Source organism: Pseudopipra pipra, chromosome 24 (assembly GCF_036250125.1).
Source record: "Pseudopipra pipra isolate bDixPip1 chromosome 24, bDixPip1.hap1, whole genome shotgun sequence".
NCBI classification, from domain to species: domain Eukaryota; kingdom Metazoa; phylum Chordata; class Aves; order Passeriformes; family Pipridae; genus Pseudopipra; species Pseudopipra pipra.
This window is the reverse complement of record NC_087572.1, coordinates 5023043-5046117: the sequence shown is the minus strand read 5'-3', so window position 1 is coordinate 5046117 and position 23075 is coordinate 5023043. Positions and strand designations below refer to the sequence as shown.

Genomic DNA, 23075 nt, shown 5'->3' with positions numbered 1-23075 from the left:
GTGAGGTCACCAGGCTCATATCCCACTGTTGCTGGTCCTTTCCAGGAGCTGATGGACAGAAATGACCTTGGGAACTGGGAGCAAACCTGCAGCCAACAACCCTCTCCTCCCAGAGCCCAGGGCTGCTCAAGCAGCAGCTCCCAGGAGCCCTTCCAAGGCTCTGGGACTCAGCTGGCAGGGAACAAGCTGCTGCAGAGTGAGGAACTCGGATGTTTCATTGCAAAAACAGCAGGTCAGGCTGAAGGTGAAATTCTTGGCCCCCTGCTTTTGTTTCTGATGATTTTTTGCAGGGCAAATCTTCGCCCTCCTCTCCCTGACACCTCCTCTGCTGGACACCACCTGCCCCAGAAGGGTTGGTCCTCCTTGGGGGGGAAAGGTCCTGATGAAAAAGCAACGAGAGGATTTTGCTTTCTTTATCACTGAGAAACCAAAAAAGCCCTCATGTGACTTTGTAGATGACTTCACACATTTAGAGGGCAGGAAGGAAGTCGGGCAGTAGAGCTCCCTTCGCTCTCCTGTGGGGCGGCGGCTGCAAATTCGGCCTCGTTACCTCCCAAAATGACCCCCCAGACACCCCCCGAGCCCCCCAAATGCTGCTTCTTCAGCATCAAGACAGCCACAGTGGCCCTGGGGATCTTCCACATGGTGAGTTGTGGGGCTGGGAGAGGGCACAGGGAGGTGGAATCTCTCCCCAAGGTTTCCTGCCCCTCGAATTTTCCGTGTTGCCAAAAGAGAAAACCCGATTATTTAGGAGGGGTGGACAAAAGAGGAGAAGGTGGTGGGGAAAAGGAGGGAGAGTGGATGAATTTTCCTGGACTGGGAGAGGTTTTTAACTATTTTTGCCTGGCTCTACCAATTGGAGCCCATGGAAAGTCATTGTGCTTCCTGGTTTTCCCCTGCTCAGGGCAGGGACTCTCACCAGGGCTGGGTGTGGAGCTTGGCCAGGGCTCAGCGTGGAGCCCTGGACCTGCTGGGTGCAGTGGGCAGCACTTTCACACTGGGAATGTGGGAATGCCAATGGGAATGTGGGAATGCCAATGGGAATGTGGGAGTGCTGCAAGAGGGAGGAGGGATTTGTGCTCTGGGTGAGCAAAGAGTGAGAGGCAGAGCTGCCTCATCTCTCACTGCATAGTGTTTGCAGTGCTTCTGTCTCTCTTGGAATCTTCCCTTCCCTCCCCTCCCCTTCCCAAACCTTCCCTTCCCTCCCCCTGCCCCTCCCAGATCACAGGCAATGGGACCTCCCCCCCGTTTTTGGAGCAGATGCTGCAAAGCCATAGCTGGGGCTTTGCTCTGCTCCCCCTCTGCCCACCCTGGAAGTGCCCTCAGTGCCAGGGCTGCCTGGGGAGGAAGGTTTTTATCTCTCAGTGACACCCCTAGTGCAGTTCAGCCACCCCTGGAGGGACCAGCTGGATGTGGGTGGTGGCTGGGAGGGTCTGGGGTCACCCTCAGCCCTTGGGGTGCAGTGTTGTTACACCAGAACAGGGACTGCCCTGAGATGAGCACAGGGGGGGTGTTCAAATGGTGCAGGGGGTGGTTTCAGGGGTTTCAGGGACCACCAGCAACTAAACCACACCTTGGGTTTAGACCAAGCAGCCAGAGATGCTCTTAAACACCTGGAAAGATCCAGTAAAGGATGTGGGGAAAGGGCAGGAGCAGCCTGAGCCCTCAGCTCTCCAACCTGCTGCCACCCCTCAGTGATGTCCCATCACCACAACCCCAAAACCTGTGACCCCCCAAATCCTCGTGGGTCCCCCTGTGTCTGCACCTCTGGTTTCACATCCTGCCCCACTGAGTTCCTCCATGTGGTTTCCCAAATGCCCTGCATTTCTCCAGGCACACCTCATTCCTCCCTGACCACTGCACACCTGTCCCCACCAGCCCTTTCTCCCAGGTCCATCCTCTCAGCCATCCTTTATCCACTTGTTTATCCCCACTTATCCTATTTTCCTCTTCCTACAGAACAGTCCAATCTCTTTTACTCAGAACTCCACGAAAAATGGTTTATTCTTTGATAAGATTGTCTTGTCTTCTTCTTGTCTGTGTCACTTCTTTAAGAGGTAACACAGAATATCAACCATTTCCCCCCCACACACACTTCTCTACCTTTTTGAGGGTGTAGCTGCAGCTGCACAGAGGGAGGGAATGAGAAAAGGGGATTTATACCTTGGCAGTGACTTGGATGATTTGCTGCCTCAATACAGTTGCTTTGGATCAGTATAAATTCCTGCTGTGGGTCCCAGTGAGGGATCCCAGCCATGCTGGGTGGGAGCAGTGCCATCAAACACGAGCTCTGGGGCTTTGTGGCCGTGTCTTGTCCCCCTATAAATTCAATTTGCCTCACTGCTGATCTCTTCAGAGGCAGAGGAAATAAATCCTGGGCATCCTGAAAGCAAACAGGGAAGGAGAAGGAGGGGGATGAGGAGGGGACAGAGGTGTGGGATTAGCAAAGCTTCACTGGCTGCTGGGAGGTGACTTGCAGGTGATGTTCATGGAGGGATTTGTCCTGCTCATCAGCTCCTCTCAGGCATGAAGAGACCTGAAGGAATTTGACATTTAGCTTCAAGGTCAGGGCTGGGAATTTGCTTGGCCAGAGGAAGCCTTTAGAAAGCAGCTTGTCTGGAGTTTTTCTCAGTCTTAGACAAGTTTTTCTCTTTGGCAGCAGAAAGTCACCTCTGGGACCTCCCCAGGTCCATCCTCAGTGCTGGATATGATTCCTGGCAGAGCAGAGCTGGGATTCACTGAGCACTCCCCAGGCTGGGCTGACCTGAGGTGTCCCACAGACCCTGTGCTGCTCCCTCCTCCTCCTCCTCCTCCTCCTCCTAGAGCATCTCTGTGTCACAAACCAGGGGGAGGAGGAGGAGGCAGCAGGAAGGAAAAGAGAAAATGTTTTGAAAGGAAACCAAGTGGGAACTAAAAACATTCCTCACTTCATCCCACACTGCCACAACAAGCACTTTTAAAGTGAAATAAGGAGGGGTGAAGCTCTGAAAGTGCAGCATTTATGTGTTATTTGCCTTCAGAGTGCTGGGTGTCACCTGCTTCTGTCAGAACCCCACTGGCCCCAGGGACCCCTGGTGATCCTGGCATCAAACTGTTCTTGCAGAAACCCTCGTTGGGAAGACAAAAAGGGAGCATCTGCCACCCCAGGGTGGTGTGCATGAACAGAAATCACTCGGGGATCAGTCAGATTGAACGTATCTCAGAAAAAAAAGGCACAACACAACCTCCAAGAGCAGTTTAACCCTACGGGAGTATTCACCAGGGGTGGGGGCTGTGTGTGCCAGGCTGTGTGTGCCAGGCTGTGCAGATCCTGCCTGCCAAGACACCCCCAATTTATCTGTCTTAATGAGCAGCTCTGCCTCAGTCCTGCACGATGTCACAGTGTCATGGAATCGTGGAATATCCTGAGGTGAAAGGAACCCACAAGGATCATCAAAATCCAACTCCTGGCACTGCACAGACACCCCAACAATCCCACCCTGGGAGTGGGTGGGAATCCAAACCCTCCTGGAGCTCTGGCAGCCTTGGGGCTGTGCCCACTGCCCTGGGGAGCCTGGGCAGTGCCCAACCAGCCTCTGGGGGAAGAACCTTTGCCTGATATTTGGGCACTGCCCAGGCTCCCCAGGGCAGTGGGCACAGCCCCAAGGCTGCCAGAGCTGCAGGAGGGTTTGGCTGATCCTCTGGGGCACAGGGGGTGACTCCTGGGGCTGGGTCTGTGCAGGGCTGAGGGTTGGACTCCATGATCCTTGGGGGTCCCTTCCAGCTCTGGATATCCTGGGATTCCAACCCTCCTCTGACACAGCTCCATTCACTCACGTCCTGGTGCCACAAATTCCTTTTACCAAGAAATGTGTTTAACTCCTGTGAAACAGAGGCAGCACCAACCTGAGAGGTGTCCTCCAGGAGTGGAGGACAAGAGAGGAAGAGAGGAAGGGGTTGTGGAGGGGCTGGGGGTCAGCAGCACCCCAAGTGAGCTGGGAATTGGGTGCTGGGGGGGGAATCCTCCTGTTTTAAACCTGCCTTTCTCCTGTCAGGACATAACAAAGGGAAAGGGGAGGGGATTCTTGCCTGAGCAGCCCTGGCAGGCTGAAACAAGGACTTTTTGGTTTCTTCTGGAGCCGAAGGGTAAATCTTGAGTCAGAACATGCACAGCCCTGGAGAGGTTCCATCACCACATCCCAGGCACCATCCACCCAGTGCAGGAGATGCAGAGGTGTCCTGCTCCTCCCAGGGGGTGATGGGGAGCCCAGGGAGAAGCTTGGAGATCATTCTCTCCTCGTAGCTCAGTGGCTCGTTCTTGCCATGCATTCCTAAGCCCTTGTAAATGGAAAGTTTAAACCAACTTTTGCTTTGAAATTCTCCTCCTTCATCTGTCAGTCTGGGCTTGGGTTTCCTCCCACCTGCTTATCTTTGGGGACTGCAGCTGGTCTGGTTTTGTGGCTCATTTCAACACCAACAAGGAAAACAAGGGTGTCTTCTGCTCTGCTGTTCCCTCTTTGATAGACCCTGGAGATGGTTCTTTGTGCTGAAGTTTAGCCTCTGGATAAAAATTATAAATCCATCTGGGGTGGGAGCATTTGGGATTTGATGTCCTGCTTTCAGTCATTGTCTCCCAGGAATTAAGCTGATATTTAGGGCTCACTTCATCCATTTTGCTCAGGCCTCCTTTTCACTGAAACCTGGGGGAAAAAAAGCAGTTTATCCCTTTATTTCCCACGTTTCCATTTGAGGGTCTGACCAACAGCAGCAATAAGAAGCAAAATCTCTTTGGGAGCATGAACATAAAAGCTGCCAGACAAGTTGGGGCACCTGCAGCCAGGTGTGATCTCCATGTGTAGGCAGAGGAGAGATCCTTCACAAACCAGGGTTGATCATCAGGTGTAAAGTCACTTCAGATTGATGCACTTTCACCCTTGAAAAGGTTCAGTGCTGCCCTGGGACCTTAAATGCTGTTACAATAAACCTTCTTATGTTAACTTTCTTGTATCCCCATGTAATAAGATCTAAATTTTTTCTCCTTTTCCTGTTGGCCTCAAAGCAAAGTTCAAAGTTCATTTACTGCAGGGAAAACAACAACAACAACAACAAAAAAACCCCAAACACAAGCCCAAAAGAAATCACAGAATCACAGAATGCTTTGTTTTGGAAGGGCCCTTAAAGATCATCCAGTTCCAACCCCCTGCTATGTGGCTTTTGAACAACCTGATATCAGCCAGGTCAGGAGAAGACATGAAACACTCAGGAATTGGTTTAAATTCCAAGGGAGGGATTGTGGTGGGATCCCAGGGGTCTGGGGGGATGCTCACCCTGAACACAAAGGGCTCTGGGGGATGTTCAGGTTGGAACAGACCTCTGGGATCATCAACCTGTGACCCAACCCCACCTTGTCAGCCAGCCCATGGCACTGAGTGACACGTCCTGTCTGTGCTTAAACACCTCCAGGGATGGGGACTCCACCCCTCCCTGGGCAGCCCCTGCCAACGTCTGATCCCTCTCTGGGTAAAGAAAGTTGGGGAGTTTGGGTTTGAAAACAGCTTCTGGGTCTGCAGCTGAGGCAGAGACAGTGAGGGAGTGTGTGCTGAGCTCCTGCCTGTGCAGCCTGTCCCCCCCAGCCACGCTTCCCCCTTTCTGGGGGGATGCAAACCCTTCCTTTCTGTGTCTCCTTGGCTTGTTTTCCATCTGTGGCAGCTCTGGCAGCTCTTCCCTGCAGTGGCAGCCCCAGCACCCCTGACTGGAGCTCCTCCTGCCTCATCTTGGATCTCAAATGCCTCCTCCAGACACTGCTGTGACAGAACCTCCTCTCCCCTGTGCCCCCTCACACTCAGCTTTGTCTCAGCTCCCTGAGCAGCTGCTTTTTTGCTGTTTCCAACACACAAAGTTTGCAAACACGAGCACAAACCACACCAGTTCTGGTTCCTCCTTTGCAGCATCACTTCTTGCAGTGGTTGCTGAAGTGAAAGGGCTGCTGGAGCTCTGGTGGAAAAGTTGTTTCAGCTCTACCCAGGTTTGTGTTGATCTTGGTGGCTGATACCAACTGGCTTCCTTACCAGTGTGGGGTTCAGATGACTCAGAATCACAGACTGGGTCGGGCTGGAAGGGACCACAGTGGCCCATCTGGTCCCACCTCCTGCTCCAGCAGGGCCATCCCAGAGCACCTGGCACAGGATTGTGTCCAGAGGGGTCTGGAATGTCCCCAGGGAGGAGACTCCACCCCCTCTCTGAGCAGCCTGTTCAGTGCTGACAGCAAAGTTCTTCCTCCTGTCCAGGTGGAGCTTCCTGGGCATCAGTTCCTGCCCGTTCCTGCTGTGCCATTGCTGGGCCCCCCCAGCAGAGCCTGGGCCCTCCTCTGCCCCCTCCTGCAGCCCCTGACACACCCTGGGGAGGGCCCCTCTCAGGCTCTGCTCTGGAGGCTGAACAGCCCCAGCTCCCTCAGCCTGTCCTGCTCCCAGAGCTGCTCCAGCTCCTTCATCTCCACAGCTGCTCCAGGAGCTCCATGTCCCTCTTGCCCTGAGGAGCCCAGAGGTTGTGCAATCCAGATAAAAGGGCTTCTCTCCTTCCCCTCATCACAACCACCTCGTGTTGGGACTTTTGTTGGTGTCTCCTGTCCCTGCTCATCTGCAGAATGGCTGCTCCCAGCACTGGGCCTGGTGCTGGGGTGAAGATGGAGAGGGATGTTGGCTCAGGTTTCTCCTTTTTTTTTTGTACACCTCAGGATTTCTTCCCCTGCAGGCTCAGTTCAAACTGCACAGGATGTTTCCTTGGCCTGAGTCCTGCTCTTTGCTCTACCTGCCATCATGAAAGGTCTTCCTGGACAAGCAGAGAAGAAGTGGCAGCTCTTTCCACAGCAGCAGAGGGGTCCTCAGGGAACACAGCAGCTCCTTCCCCAGCCACCCACCCTGGCCAGCCAGTCTGAGAACAGCCCAGCACACCCAAGGCTGCTTTGGTTGGGTTGTTTGGAGGCTTTTTTGCCACCTCAAAGTGCAGAAGAAACGAAAGACAGAACAAGCAGAGGGGGGAAAACAGAGCTTGGAGAATGAGGGAGGAAGGGGTGAACAGGATGAGCTGAACGGGGCAGTCAGGAAGGGGACACTGTCAGTGAGGTGAGGAAGGAGCAATAAATGGCACCAGAGCAGTCCTTTACCCCCAAAAGTGGTATTTGCACTGCCCAGAGTGAGCGGGGACTGATGGACACTGTGCCCTTGGACTCCTTGTTCTCAGATGCACACGTTTGGTCCCATGGATGTGCTGGTGTGGGGGACACACTGGCAGGGAGGGATTGTCCCCAGGAGGGGTGGCAGGGGGGGTCTGGCCCTGTGGTTACTGATTTCCTGGTTCTGCTTGCACAGGAATACCCTGGACCTGCTGTTTGAGGGGCTCCTGGTGAGGTCTCCAGCCTTTGAGGGTTTTCTGCACCCCCCGAGTGCCCCGTGTCCCATGAGGAAGATGGAGAGGGAGGGACTTTGGACAAGGGATGGAGGGACAGGACACAGGGAATGGCTTCCCACTGCCAGAGGGAAGGGATAGATGGGATAGTGGGGAGAAATCCTTCCCTGGGAGGGTGGGGAGGCCCTGGCCCAGGTTGCCCAGAGAAGCTGTGGCTGCCCCTGGATCCCTGGGAGTGTCCAAGGGCAGGTTGGAGCAACCTGGGCTGGTGGAAGGTGTCCCTGCCTGTGGCAGGGGGTGGAACTGGATGATCCTTAAGGTCCCTTCCAACCCAAACCATCCTGGGATTCCATGATGTTTTTGCAGCAGGAGCTCTCCCTGTCCAGGGGTTAGACATAGATTTTTCACTCCACACATCATCCCTGAGTGGATGTAGAAGTTCAGGACCAGGACTGAGAGCTCCAGACCTTCACTCCATCTCAGTTGCTAAACTCAGGATGGACCTCCAGAGTCTGGGGTTTGATAGTTCAATTTGGAGAAAATAATCTCAATTCAGTGCGAAAAAAGAACATTCAAAGATTTTCCTCGAATAAATAAAAGAATGAAAGTGGCATTTTTGCCAGTGAAGCAGCACAGCTACACTTACAGAGAGATCTTTGGTCTTTTTGTGTTTCTTTTTACACTTTAAAACTCTGTTATTACATTTAGCTCAATTCTGAAGCAAAAGGCAATTTCCAGGCATAAACCCGGGACTTTCTGGATAAAAACCATTGAAACCAAACTCATTAAGTTTGTCATTTCTCCACCCTCCTTCTGCTGGCAGAGGAAATACAGTTAAACCCACCCCATTAATAAACTGATAACTTTTGTTTCCTTGCCCAGGATTTTAAACCTTCTGGGTTTGCTTCCCTTGGAGACTTCAGCCTGCATTTGGTTCTGGGGCCATTTCACCAGCCCTGGAAATAAATCTGCTGATGGCAAGTTGGCCCAGGGCCACTGACTTGTGTCCTCTTGCTTTTGTTCTGCCAGGTCATGAGTGTTTTGCTGCTGATCGAGTATTCCCTGGAGGTGTCCAACGGGAGGGGCTTCCACAGAGATCTGCCCAAGGATTACTACGGGATTGGTGGGTCACTGGGGGGCTGGGGGGGGGTTAGGGGGAGCCCAAGGTCCTGCACTGGCCCCTCTTCCTTTTTCAGCAAAGGAAATCAGAACCTGGGGCTCACAGCAGACGGGCCCAGAGCTCAGATGTTGTTTCCCAACTCCCACAATTCCTTGTCCCATTCTTCCTGCCACACTCAGACATGGAATTGAGGCTTGCAAATTCGGATTTTGGCTTGTTGGGAGATCAGTGTGGAGAACTTGCCTTTATTTCAGCACCCTCACACCCCTTCATCCCCCCTGCAACACACTCGGGATTCACCTCCCGGTCCTGGTTTCTCCCCCATTCCCAGATTTCCCCAACTTCTGGTGCTGTATTTTTTTAAGAGTGTTGGTTGCAGCCAGACTGTTTTGTATCCCACAAATGCTCACAGCAGCATATTCCTCATGGTTGATTGAATTCCTGGATCTGGAGCTCAGAAGGATCTAACACCAGCCCCCCTCCCTCCCTTCCCCTGCCCCTCTGACCCCCATTCCCAGATTTTTCCAACTCCTGGATTGTTTGGTTTTACAGAACTTTGTTTTCAGCCAAAGACTGGTTTGTATCCCACAAATAGTCACAGGCATCATATTCCTCATGGTTGGCTGGAGCTGGGAAGGATCTCAGATCCTTACAAAGCCCTGGCTCCCAGAGAGCTGGGAACTCTCTCGTGTGGGTGCCATGAAACACAAAATAACCCCCAAAAAAACCTCAAATCTTGTTTCACCGGCTTATTCTGCACGAGGCTCTTTGGAAACCACAAGCTCAGGGTGTTTTTACCTTTCTTCAGTCACTTTTCTGTCTAAAACCCCTTTGATCTCCTCATTCCCTCTGTAACACTCCTGGCATTCGCCTCCCAATCCTGGGTTCTCCTCCCTTCCCCTGCCCCTCTGACCCCCATTCCCAGATTTTTCCAGCTCCTGGCTTGTTTTTTTACAGAACTTTGGTTGCAGCCAGACTGTTTTTTATCCCACAGCCATCATCTTGCTCACAGTTGGCTGGAGCTGGGAAGGATCTCCCTTAGATCCTTACAAAGCCTGGCTCCCAGAGAGCTGGGAACTCTCTCATGTGGGTGCCATGAAACACAAAATAACCCCCCAAAAAACCCTCAAATCTTGCTTCACCAGCTTATTCTGCACGAGAAACCACAAGCTCAGGGTGTTTTTTCCTTTCCTTGGTCCCTTCTCAGCACAAACCCACAAGCTGAGATAACCTTTCTCTGCCAGGCAGCCTGGCTCCCTCACCCGGGGTTGTCTCTCTCCCTGTGGAGAAAAAAAAAACCCACATTTTTCCAGTGAAAAATACAACTTCTGGCAGCAGGAATTGCTTGTTCCCTGCTTTTTCCTTGTGTCCTTCCCCAGGCTGCAAGACAGAGAGTGGGGGAAGAGAAAACCAAGTAGAGCAAGTTCCTGCAGCTCCCAAACTCACTTGTCCCTGGAGGGGGAGTGAGACAGAGTGGAAAGCACCAAAGCAGGAATAGTCACTGTCTGCTGGATTTGTGATGGGTTCACAGTTTTCCTAACCCCCAGCTGGGGTTTAGGAGGCTGTTTTACATCGGTGCTGTGGGGTTTGTTTCATAAAATAAAACCATGGAATGGTTTGGGTTGGAAGAGACCTCAAAGATGGTCCAGTTCCAGGACAAAAGGCATTGACGGGGAGCAGAAAATGGGATTTTGGGTGAGTGCTGAGCACAGGACACCCAGGAAGGGGCTGCTTTCAGGGGTCACACCTTTCACAGGGAGCATTAATTCCAAATATCCCAGCCTGGGGGGGCTGGAGGCTCCTTTGCTCTGTGACCCACCCTCAGCAGCTCTGGCTCCACCCAGCAGGAGTGCAGAGTGGAAAATGCCCTTTCCAGAGCTTCCCATGGTGGCAACACCCCAAAGAGGCTCCCAGCCCGGCTGTTTGCCAGGGAGAGCAGGGCACGACAACCAGGAGAATCCCCTTTTTCCACTTCTGTGCCAGGAGTTTTTCATTTCAGTTTTTGAAGCACATGATGCCAAGTGTGACCTCAGGACCTTCCTTCCTTTTTCAGTGTTTGGCTGTTTTGCTGCTTTGTGGGAGTATTTTTGTTTGTTTGGGGGTTTTTTGGTGGTTTTTTTGGTTGGTTGGTTTTTTGTGGGTTTTTTGTTTGTTTGTTTTTTATTTTTATTTTTTTGTTTGTTGGTTTGGGGCTTTTTTCTGGTTTTTTTTGTGTTTGTGTTTGTTTTGCTTTTGCGTTTTTTTTGTTTGGTTTTGTTGTGGTTTTTTTTTCATTTTTTTGTTTTGTTTTGTTGTTTGTTTGTTTGTTTTTGTGGGTTTTTTGTTTGTTTTGTTGTTGTTGTATTTTTGATTGATTTATTGGTTTCAAGGTACCCACCTTGGCCGTGGCCACAGTCACAAATAGTTTGTCCTGATGGTGGAGCACACAGAGAATTCTGACTAGGACAGTGACCTGAACTGCTCAACACTAAACAAGACATTTGCAGATCAGAATATTTTCCCACAGACACAGTTATGTAAAAATTACAATTGTTTTTCATTATTTTTTTACCAAAAAGATCATCCGGGGCCAATAATTTTTCACTTTTTTTTTTCCAAGCATCTGAGTAAAAGTTGCTTTAAAGAAACAGAAACAAGGAGTTGAGACAGATTTTTCAGGTGATTTCCGTGCTGTTTTGTGCTTTCTAAGCAAGATTTCTGCAAAGCTGGAGGGTGTTCCTTTAAGAATAGAACTGTTCTGAGGGAAATTGGCCCCGTTTTTAACACTCCCCCCCTTCCCACACAATTAAAAATGACAGGTTTTCCCCTCCCCCTCTTCCACTGCCTCCTACACCAAAAAAAAAATTTAAAAAGGACCATTTTCTAATGAAATCCCCAGCACTTCCACTTGGCTTCTCTTCCCGAGCATTTCAAAGGGCTCTGCTTGGGAGATTTTTCTGATTAGAGCTGGAATAAACACGGCACAACCCTTCCAGTTCCAGAGAGGAGCAGGGAAGCCACGCCAAAAGTCCAGTCCCACTTCCAAAACCCAGCTGGAAGAGTCGGAGAAAAATTTAGGGAGAGGTTCTGGGGCTGCCCTGAGCATCTGCTGCTGTTTGTGGATTCAAACACACCTCAAATACATCATTCCAAGCTCCAGTCCTGGCCCAGGAAGAGAAAGGAGGGAAGGTTTTGGTTTTCACATCAGACAGCAGGAAAACAATACATCCAGGATTTTTTTTTCCTAAGGAATCAGGCTGTTGGTCACAGGAATCTGGTCTCCAGGATCTGCAAATGCTTCAAAGCCCAGGGACCTCCTGCCTCTGGAAGGGCACTTGTCACCCTGCCAGCCCTGCAGAGGGTTCCAGGTGCCATCTGGCCTCTCATGGAACGTCCCACGCTTCCATGGATTTGCACACAGGGCTGAGAACCGACAGCTCCCACCACCCCAGGGGGTCCCTCCCTCACCCCAAGTGCTGAACGTGCCCCCAGGAAGGAAGAAAGCATTTTGTTGGAGTCAAATCCTTGATTCCCGAGATCCCAGCCGTGGTTCCAGCAGCCAGCAGGAAGGGTGACTGTGTCTGCTCTGACAAACAGGAGGCAGACAGAGCTGGGAAAGTTGTTTTCCCCTGGTTTTCCCTTTGTTTCCATCCCTTTGTGCTTGTAGGATTGTAGGGGGGTTCTTTTGGGTTTTTTTGTCGTTTTATTTAGGGTTTTTTGATCAAGGTTCTGCTTGGAAAACTCAGCTGGGCTCTGCCAGCAATTAGCCCACAGCAGCAGTGGCCAGTTGCCCAATTAATTAACGAGCTTGTGGAGAGAGCTGGAGCATGAGAGCATGGAGAGGGAGGCAGAGCAACGCAGGATCCAGGGAAACATCGTGCTGAAGAGAGAAATCCTCCCTGGAGCAAACTTGGAGTGCTGTTTGGGGAGAAAACCCGAGGAAAACGGCTCGGGGCAGTTCGGGTTTAACAGCCCTGGGCTCGGCTCTTTCAGGCTGTTCCTCCAAAGCCTGCTTTGTTAAGCTCTGCTTAGTTGGGAGTTTGCACCGTCCTGGTGTTAATCTTTGTTCTCTGAGCACCACATCACAGCCTTGTTTCTGCCCCCTGCTCCTGGAAGGGGGGTCGGGGTTGCCCTGGAAGCTGCAGCTCTTCCCTGAGGAGCTGCAGAGCTGGGAGCAGCTGATCCCCTGGGGCAGAGGGAAAGCAGCTCTGGATCGAGCTGCACTTTGGAGTCTGGATTTTCTTCAGGAAGCAAAGCCCTTTCTGTGTCACCCTCCCTGTTCTCATTCGGGGTTTGCTGCATTTGGGATGGGTTTCTTTGCTGTTTCCTAAGATTTCTTCCTCTTCTGCATTTCAATTCCCATTATTTCGTGAAAAACAGCTCCTGCACTTGGGGTTTTTTATCATGTTATAACTAAAAGCTGTTTTTTTTGCTCTGTACTTAGGTCATATTTTCACAATTCTCTTTTCCTGACGCAGGTCAGGTGTTTGTTGGATACTTTTGGTCACTCCCTTAGGTCTTGGATGTCTCCCTGCTCCGTGTGCAGCAGCTCCTGTAGTGCTGCTCCCTCCCCTCTCCAGATGAGCTATTTTTGAGGGGGTGCTGCCTCCTCAAAGGGTATTTCCCTCCAACACTGCAAAAGAAGAGGCTCCTTGTTCTCAGGGAAGGAAGTGCTGGTCAGAGCTGCTTTCCCAACTGAAGATTCCCTACGAGCAAATCGCCTTTCCAGAGGGGACCCAAGGGTGTTGTTAATTCCTGAGGAAAAAGGGAATTTGAAAAATCTTCTGTATCAATGCATTTAAACTGAGTGAATGAAGGATGTGAGGAGTGTTGCTGGTGGTGTCACCTGCCCTTGCTGCCAGAGGTAGCTGAGCCCAGCTCTCAGGAATCCCAGAATCCCAGGATGTGCTGAGCTGGAAGGGACCCCCAAGGATCATGGAGTCCAACCCTGAGCCCTGCACCCAAGAGTCCCCCCCTGTGCCCCAGAGGATCAGCCAAACCCTCCTGCAGCTCTGGCAGCCTTGGGGCTGTGCCCACTGCCCTGGGGAGCCTGGGCAGTGCCCAACCAGCCTCTGGGGGAAGAACCTTTGCCTGAGATCCACCCTGAGCCTGCCCTGACACAGCTCCAGCCCTTCCCTGGGTGCTGGTAGTGGGAGGTTAAAATTACTGCCTCTTATCTGCTTGGGCTCTTGAAGATCCTTCCCCAGTTTTCACTGTTCCTTGATCTGTTTGTGAGTCACAAATAATTTCTGCCTCTGACTCATTAACTGAAAACACTCTGCCTTTTTTATTTCTACTTCATTTTACCTTGATATTTAAAATTTCAGTCCTTGGCTCCCTGGTGCCTGAGCTCAGAGCCTGCACAACCTGGTGGCTGAAGAGACAGAAACTTCAAAGGCAGATTCAAAAGTGGGTTTAAAAAGGGGGAAAAGGAGTTAATTCCAGCTGCATGACACCCATTACCCTCCCCACAGGATCCTTTGTGCCAGGTTATCACAGTTTATCTCTTCCTTAGAGCTGTGATTGAGCTGGGGCAGCAGGGTTTGGTAACATGGTAATTACTTTTATGACTTTTAGCCGATGTTGTCACCAGTTTCCTGCTGATCATCATGTTGTTTGTCATCAGCTTCAACCTCCTCCTGGGTGTGCTGAAGGTAAGATCTCCACCAGTGACATTTAGCTGCTGGCTCAGGCCCGGCCCAGGTGGGAGGGTTTGGAGGAGGGGGCTGGAAGGTGTTCACTGAAATGCTGAAATATGCCCAGAAAAGCAGATAAATCCCTGTGTCACAGCGTGGGAGGGGGACTGTTTGTAGTCTCAGACTCATCTTCAAGGCTGCTAAATGCCAGAGTTACCAAATCTGGAGCAATGCTTCCATCAAGACTAATTTTTCTGGGTTAAGTGATGGAAATGCTACGATTGGAAATGTTTTATTGCCTCATTTCCCTGCTCTTTTGCAAGTCAGGTCCTGGAGAGGAACTGGAACTCCCCTCTTCCAGTGAGGACTCCTTTCCCACTTCAGGAGGAGAAATGACAATGCCTTGGGGTGGGAACCCAAGTAGTTTGGTGTTAGTACCAAGTTTAAGCCCTACCCAAGCAGCACAGCTCTCCCTCTCTGTGGGAAATTTTGGGGAGAATGGAATGACAGCTCTGATGGGATTCAGTGTCAGAGTGAAAACTCCCAGAAATTTTCCAAGGGGCTGAAAAACTTCCATGTTTCATTGTTTGTTGTCACTGGAGTGCATGGAATCAGATGCCAAATTTCCAGGGATTTATTTAACCTTGGAGCACCTTAATGTGTGTCCTGTCAGTTCTTGATAGCTGATCTCATTCTCCCAGTTGGAATAGAAATAACTGACTTTGCTTTCCTCTCTCAGGAGAGGGAACATCTCCTGATCTGGGTAGTTTGGGATTGGTGCCAAGTTTAAGCCCTACCCAAGCAGCAAAGCTCTCCCTCTGTGTGGCAAACTTTAGGGACAGTGGAGTGACAGCTCTGATGGGATTCAATGCCAGAGTGAAAACTCCCAGAAATTTTCCAAGGGGCTGAAAAAATTCCTCTCATTGTTTGTTGTCACTGGAGTGCGTGGAATCAGATGTCAGAACTCCAGGGACTTATTTAATTTAATGTAATTTAATTTTGGAGCACCTTAATATATGCCCTGTCAGGTGTTGATAGCTGGTCTCATTCTCCCAGTTGGAATAGAAATAACTGGAATTGCTTTTCTCTCTCAGAGGAGGGAACGTCTCCTGATCCCCTTCCTTGCCCTGCAAGTCATGGACTTCCTCCTCAGCCTCCTGACCATGTTCAGCTCCTACCTGCAGGTCCCAGTGCTCATTTCTATGTCCTCCCTGAGCCACACGGTGGGTAACAGCTTCTTCTGGGGGGTCTGCTCTGGTTTTTAGCAGCTGGAGAATGAAGGGAATAAAGGGTCGTTATTTGGGGCCACAATCCTTCATAGAATCATTTAGGTTGGAAAAGGCCTTGGAGAACATCAAGTCCAATGGCTGGAGACAGGATACAATCCAGGCTGGAGGGTTCATAAGGAAAACTGGTGACAGGTGGGACATTTAGTTTCCCCTGGCTAAAAACCTTCCTGTTGATTTGAATTTTGTCTCATGGTTTCGGGGGAAGGTGTTTCTAGGAAGGGTTTGCTGGAAAACTGGGGCTGTCAGTGCCCCAAGGAGAGGCCTCTTCTGTGGAACTCATCTAAATCAACCCAACAAGATGGTTTGCTCCCCATTTTGGCCACAATGAGTGTATTTATTAGCGTGAGAAAAGCATAAAATGTGAAGAAGCCTCTAGAAGGGCCACAATCTGGTAACCACAACCCAATTCCTGTTGCAGCAGGGCCATTCCAAGATCCCTCTCCTGGCTCTGCAGCTGCTGGACTTCTGCCTGAGCATCCTCACCCTGTGCAGCTCCTACATGGAGGTGCCCACCTATCTCAGCCTCAAGCCTTCAGACAATGGGGTAGGTCATGGACAAGCTCCTGGTTTTCCATGCTGTGAACTCCTGCAAAGCTTCCTTCAGGAATCAGCTTTCTCTGCCCTCTCTGTTTGACCACCAGAGAGGGTTTTCTGTAAGTTCTCCCCCCCATGGTGTCCTTGACTGTCAGCTCCTTTGGGCCTGTGTTCCTTAAAAGCTCTCCTTGTTTTCCTGGTGAGGATCTTATGGATGCAAATTGCGGAGCAGAACGACTGGGACAGACCTGCCTGCAGACATTTTCATCTTTATTCAACAGCCCTGCTTTTAATTTTCATTTCAATCACCCACTGGGAGATGTTTCTTTATTGGGAAAGGAAAGTTTCCCAATTTCTGAGGGACCTCAAACACCATCACTGGGTGGGACCCTGGGACAAGTGGTTGTGACTGAGACCTTCTCCCTCTTTCCACAGGGATTCCTGCCAACCCTGGAGAAGCTGCCAACAGAGGAATATGCCAAAGTGATGATCACCTTCACCATCGCCTTCATCGCCGTCCTCTTCCTCAAGGTAAAAGCTGCAGGGGCTGCTGGGGCTGCAATGGAGCTCCCTTGGCTGGGGAAGAGGAAAATTTGGGGTTACTTCTCTCCCAAACCTGCCAGGGCATTGGAAAGCCTTGCTGGTGTCTCCCTGGGCACAGCAGGAGCTGGTCTGAGGCAGGACTAACATCCAAAGCACTGGGGTTTTTTTTTTTTGCTCCTGCAGATGTGGGTTAGAAAGTTATAAAATCTCTCTTATATCCAAAATAAGAATTATAAAACCTCTCTTAGATCCAAAAAAACTCTTACTGCCCCTCCACCTCTCGAAGGATCAGAGGGTTGAAAACAAAGATGGGAAAGCGTTCTGCTGCTGTGGGACAAAATAAATCAGATTATTGAGGAGCAGGTTGGATCCTCTGCTGGGGGGAGTGGCTGTATCCACACTGGGGTGAGCAGAGTTCTGCACTGACACCCTGGAAGTTCATTAAAAGCAGGAGCTGCTGAATCCTGCAGACTCCACTGGGAGATGTTTTCTATTCCTCTTGCTTCAGTGGCTCTGAGAACACATTTTTCACTGAGGGGTTCCAGGCCCACTGAGAGAACCAGATCTTTCCAGGTACTTGGGCAGACTCTGTCACAGTGAAAAATTGCTGCCTGTTAGTTGGAAAATACTTTATATTCTTATATTCTGACTCTTCTCAGGTGGCCAGATAAGGCAGGGTGGAGTGTCTTGTCTTGTGTGGCTGCACTGCAGGCCTGGCTTTAGCATATCTTGGGATATTTGCATGAATTATGGACTAGGAGTGGAGATAACCCTGCAGCAGTGGGGTCTGCAACAGCAATCTCACTGACCTGGCAAATGGGTTGATTTGAATTTTCCACAGGATTGGGTCCAAAACTGCTTAACTTGCACTGACTCCTTGTGCTGGAGTTTGGGGGAGGAGGGAGAGGGGAGGATAATTAAAAAAAAACAGTGGACAGGTACAAGTCTCTTCTAAGTACCCCAAAGTATTTTCCCCAGTAATAAAATCAGTCCAAATAACTTGGAAAGTTCTTAAAGAAAACATGTTTCCAAACCAAGTGATGTTCTTTCCTCTCTCAGTTTTTAATGGCACTGTCTCTTCTGACTATTTCCCTCTCTCCTCAGTTATTTATCCCCTTTTCTCCTCACAGCATCTTTTTTGCTCCTCTGCCCCTTTGGGTGCTCTCAAAATGCAACCAAACCCAAACCAACCCTTTAGACTTCTCCTGGTCTGCTGAACCCCCCAAACTCCCCCAAAGGAAACCCATCCTTTAAACCCAGTGACAATCCCTCACCTCTTCCCTGGGCAGCAAAACCCTTTCCATGATGGTTCCTTCCAAGTGATAAAGGCCTTTGATGAGAAATGTGGCAACATGAAATATTTTATGATGAGAAATGGGGCAAAAAACACTAAATATTTTATGCCTAAAAAGATCATTTGGCCAATTTAGGGCACATTGGTTTCAATTCACTGAATGCCCACACTGAGGTGTTCTCTCAATAACCTTGGACTAAGATCTTTTTGCACAAATGGACTTGGTTAATGACCCATCACAAGCATTTATGGCCCTAAAATGGTTCTGTGTGTGGTGCTGTTCTCTGCCAACTTGCAGTTCCTGTCCCCAAATTGTTGTCTGGGGCATAACTCAGCTCAAAGGGGTCTGTCCCATGGAGAAGATGGGCCACCTGCCCCTCTGGCTCTGCCAGAGACCTCGGGTGAGCCCTGCCAGGCTTTCCTCGTGCTCTCAGCAGGGAAGATTTCCTGCTGGGAGGTGCTGCTGTGTGGAAGGCCCTCCCTGCAGCCCCCCAGCTCCTCACCAGTGGGGGCTGCTTGGGTGGTGACCTGGAGAGCCCTGTGGGATCAGTTGTCCAAGTCTGAATTCCTTGGAGATGCAAAGGATTCCAAGGGCAGGGGGATGCTCCCATTAAGGCAGGATTCCTTGTTGAGCTGTGTATCCACAAGCAATCCTAGAAGCATGGAATGATTTGGGTTGGAAGGGACCCTAAAGCTCCTCTCATTCCATGGCCAGGGACACCTTCCACCAGCCCAGGCTGCTCCAAGCTGCTCTTGAAGACTTCCAGGGGTGGGAGGTGCCCAAGGGGTCACAGCCTGTTCCTGTGACCTTTATCTCACTTCAATACCATAAACTCCTCCTCCTCCTCCACCCTCATGGTGATAATGCAGAAAAACAGGGGAATGAGACATTTCTGCTGGGAAATGAGAACAGGCTTTGCCAGACCTGCTGCTGAAGTCGCTCCTTCCCGACCTCCAGGACGAGCTTTCCATCCACGGCCTGGGGCAGCAACTGCCAGAGGAGTTTCCCCTCCAATCCAGTGTGGAGAAGGTGTCCTGCAGTGATTCAGGAGTGGGTTTGGATGAGCCCAAGGTCCCTGCCTGCCTTAGATAAGCTCTGTACTAACAGATCTGCTAAAACTTGCAATTGTTTGCAGGAGTCACTGAACTCATTGCTTGGCACTGCAGCAAACTCCTCCAGAAGCAAACCCAAAGAATGGATTCTTTTGCTGCATTATTTTATTCTATTTTATTTTATTTCATTTCATTTCATTTTATTTTATTTATTTTATTTATTTTATTTTATTTCATTTCATTTTATTTCATTTTATTTATTTTATTTAATTTATTTTATTTTATTTCATTTTATGTAATTTCATTTTATTTTATATTATTCTATTCTATTCCATTTTATGCTTTTCTATCTTATTCTATTCCACTTTATTATATTCTATTTTATTGTATTTTATTCTCTTCTATTCTGTTTTATTCCATTTTATTCTATTCTGTTTTATTCTATTCTGTTTTATTCTATTCTATTCCATTTTGTTCTATTCCATTTTATTCCATTCTATTCCATTTTGTTCTATTCCACTTTATTCTACTCTATGTTATTTTCCTGGGCTTTCTCTCCTGGCTGAGTGGAGGTTTCCCCACAGTTTGATGCCTCCAGTGTCTCCCCCATTCCCTCTCTGTCCGAGGCAGGAAGGTTTTTGCAGCAGCCCCTAAAGATGCTCCAAGCTTGGATTTGCCCCCTCATCCCTGAGGGATTAGAGAGCTGGATTCCTTCAATCCCATTCCTTGTCCTGGCTTTGTGCCAAGCCCCACAGCCCCCATTGTCCCGGGCAATCCTGGGCTGCTTTTGGGACATAAACCCCTGTGTTCCTGTGCAAAGGCCACCCTGGAGCCCCAGGCCAACAAAAACAAGAGGCACACGACTCCTGCTGCACTGAGGAGGCAAAATATTGATTTAACAGGGGATGTTACACAGACTTTGCTTATTTTCAGCTGCCACAAGCCCTCAATCGAGCCATTTTTCCCAGAAAAGCTCTATTTATTGCATCTCAGAACCCGGGGAGGTGCAAGGAGGTCCTGTCAGGGAAGTGTAACTGTTGCAAGGACAGGATTTGGTGGGATAAACTGCCTTTCTGGGTCAGTCCTAGTTGGCCATGGAGCCTTGGATCTCTGGATGTTGTGCCCAAGGTGCTTTTTGAGACATCCAGACTTTGCAGCCTGCTCGGAAAAATAACATTAAAATGTGCCTTCCTTTCCTCCTGGTGACACTGTGCTCTCAGAGGTCACAGACATTGTATTTAATGTGCCTTAAACATCTTCAATTGGGCTTGAAAATTTATATTTAAAAACTTGAAACTTTATATTTATATGCTTTAAAAATTATATTTAATATGCTTGAAACTTTATATTTATATGCCTTAAAAATTATATTTAATATGCTTGAAACATGATATTTAATATGCTTGAAACATGATATTTAATGTACTTTAAACATGGTATTTAATGTGCTTTAAACATTATATTTTATGAGCTTTAAATATTATATTTAATGTCATTACCAGTGGTAGTCCCACCCCACTGTTCTGTTCTGGATCCATGGAGTTCCCACCTTCCTACTGAAGGATGGACAGAGACTGATTGAAGGCCCTGGGACCCAGAATCCCAAACTTCTGCCTCCAGAGAAGAGACTGGGACAACATCAGGCTGATGGCAAAAGTGGGAATGTTCTTGTTGACCTGCAATGCAATGGAAAAATGCCATTTTCCCCTTTTTTTTTAGGCCTATATGTTCAAATGTGTGCTGAGCTGCTTTAAGTACATCAAAGCCAGCAAGAGAGAGGAGGTGAAAGTCGACCCACAGGCAGTTGAAAAGGTGAGGAAAACTCCTTTAGATTTAAAAAATCACATTTCAGACTCCTGAGATCCATGGAGACCCTTCCTTGTGCTTCTCTGGTGGTCTGAGAGAGAGTTTAACCCTTCAAATGTGCATGGACAGGTCCTAAAAACCAGTTTCCAATTACATTATACTGCATATATTATATATACATTATTTTTGTATTAAATCTTCCAGTGGACTCTGCAAGGAACCTGCAGCTCAGGCTTCAGGCACAGCAGATAAATGGGAATATATCACTTGTAATCTCTGAGCCACAGCAGATAAATGGGAATATATCACTTGTAATCTCTGAGCCAGAGCTGGGGGTTTAATTCCAGCTGAACTTTGGGTTCTGTGTGTCCAAGAGGGTTTAAAATGAAGCTTGTCTTCACCTTTCACAGTGGTGAGTGATTTGGTGCATTGCCCTTCACCTTAATGATTTGATAATTAATGAATCTCAGTGTCCCTCCTCGGGCTGGTGATCTGTCTATGAGCAGCATCCAGCTGCTCTGATACAATGGAAAATCATTGACTCATGGAATGTCCTGGGCTGGGAGGGACCCCCAGGGACCACCCAGTCAACCCCTGGCCCTGCCCAGACACCCCAACAATCCCACCCTGCCCAAACCCTCCTGGAGCTCTGGCAGCTTTGGTGCTGTGCCCACTGGAAGTTGGGAACTTCTGTGAGGTCTCCAAGATCTTTAATCCTGTAAAGATGGGTGAGAAGCAAAGGGGAAGGATATGGAATGATAAATGTAGGGGTTTGTCTTGCTGAAACTTGGGAACTGGGCTGAGCCTTGCCTTGCCAGCAGCCTGTGCCCCTGCTGTGCCCTCTGCAGTGCCCTGGGCTCAGCTGCTTGCCTGATATTCTGCACATCAGAGGCTCTTGCTCCATTGATTTCTTCAGGACACGGAGGTGGGACTGGCAGCAAAGTGGTTCTAAAGTGCTGCTGCTCCTCTAACTCTGCTGGATTCCTGCCCTTCATGTCCTACAGCCCACGGGGCTCTTTTACCCAGCTTTGAACCAGCTGGAGAAACACGTCCAGGATCAAACCCAGACCATGAAACACGTCCAGGATCAAACCCAGAGCATAACTGATGCTCTTCTCTTCCAGGTTGTTCTGCCATCCTATGAGGAAGCCTTGGAGCTGCCTGCCAAGGAGTCCCCACCACCCTATGTGACAATCTGAGCTCTGTTCTGGGGAGCAAACAACACCAGTGCTGCTGCTGTGCCTCTTCCCCTGCTGTCAGACAGTCAGTCCCACCGAGGAATCCTCGCTCTGGAGCAGCCCCATGACCCCAGCTGGGTGATCCAGCCCACTGGGTGATCCTGCAGAGTGGGGGGGTTTGATGCCTTGTCCCACACTGGCATTTTGACTCCCATTTATTGCTCATTTTACCAGCCTGGGCTCCAGGCCCTGCAGAGATTCCCAAGCCTGGTTCTGCCCTGTGGGACGTGCAGGTGCTGCCTGAGCCCCTCCCGGCCTTGCTTTCTGCCAGGGAGATGCTGCTTCTCCTCTGTCTCACACATAACTGAGATATTTTGGGAGTGGGATGGGGGGGAAATGGGGGAGAAGCTTTTCTGTGCCACAGCCCAGCCCTGAAGCTGTGCCAGCCAGACCCCGTGGCAAAGGGAGCATCAGGAGAATGAAGATCTCCCCTGAATTATGACCCAGCTCTCATCCTGTCTGCTTCCCATGAGCATTGATCCATCCAGCACGCTGGGGTGCTCACAGTGTTGCTCTGCTACTTTATACCTGAGTGGTTGCATATTTTATTTTGCTTTTAGTGTGACTTGAAAGATGAGTTTCAATTAAAAAAAAAAATGTTAATGGCTTCACCACTTTGCTGTCTGATTTCTGCCTGCTGGGTCTGATTTCTGAAGCAATAATTTGCTTCCTGGGAAAAAAAAAAAATTAGCAAAAACTGGTGCTTTGACCTTGGGGTGATGTTATCACGTGTGTGTGCTGCTTGCAAAGGGAAAATTGGTATTTTTAACAGCAAGTCTGGTAATTTTATCTAAAAATCTTCCTCCATCTTTCCTCTTCTGTGTGTGAGAAAGATCTATGGCATGTTCAAACTGACTGTGCACAGAGCAGTCAGTGCTGGTGACAGATGAGCAGAGACCAAATTCCAGGTACCTCTCATCTACTTGGGATTGTTATCTGCTTTTTTAACTCCAGCTCAGTAGGGAGGTGTGGTTTGCTCAGTAATAACTATTCCAGCATCATCCCCAGCCTGGATCACAGCCTGAAACAAAACAAACCAACAAGATTCGAGGGAATATTTGCAAAGAATAAATAAGAAGTGTGGTGCTGCCCTGTGGTCTTTTCACTGGGTGTGTATTTATGCATATGGGGATGGAGATAATGATGTTGGTTAGACACTTTTGAGCTGGTTTTCTCATCACTGAAAAGAAAGTGCTTCAT

At 49.4% G+C, this 23075-nt stretch overlaps 1 protein-coding gene across 2 annotated transcripts; it reads left to right on the top strand.

Annotated features, from left to right (window-relative positions):
* The first annotated feature begins 370 nt into the window (after window positions 1-370).
* On the top strand, window positions 371-22486 carry LAPTM5 (lysosomal protein transmembrane 5). 2 transcript variants are annotated; one of them, XM_064635405.1, is made up of 8 exons: window positions 371-645; window positions 8413-8506; window positions 14060-14136; window positions 15213-15341; window positions 15829-15951; window positions 16377-16472; window positions 20551-20643; window positions 21762-22486. In XM_064635405.1, exons 1-8 carry the CDS (start codon window positions 559-561, stop codon window positions 21834-21836), a joined length of 774 nt encoding a protein of 257 aa, XP_064491475.1. In that variant the 5' UTR covers window positions 371-558; the 3' UTR covers window positions 21837-22486. The 2 variants fall into 2 exon arrangements, with proteins under 2 accessions (XP_064491475.1, XP_064491474.1); XM_064635404.1 differs by having other exon boundaries at window positions 378-645; window positions 15826-15951.
* Window positions 22487-23075: the final 589 nt, after the last annotated feature.

Excerpts from the sequence above, each read along its gene's own strand:
- LAPTM5 (XM_064635404.1), top strand. The coding sequence starts at position 559 with ATGACCCCCCAGACACCCCCCGAGCCCCCCAAATGCTGCTTCTTCAGC. Across the intron at positions 8,507-14,059 it reads CAAGGATTACTACGGGATTG|CCGATGTTGTCACCAGTTTC; the intron begins GTGGGTCACTGG and ends TATGACTTTTAG. Across the intron at positions 20,644-21,761 it reads ACCCACAGGCAGTTGAAAAG|GTTGTTCTGCCATCCTATGA; the intron begins GTGAGGAAAACT and ends CTTCTCTTCCAG.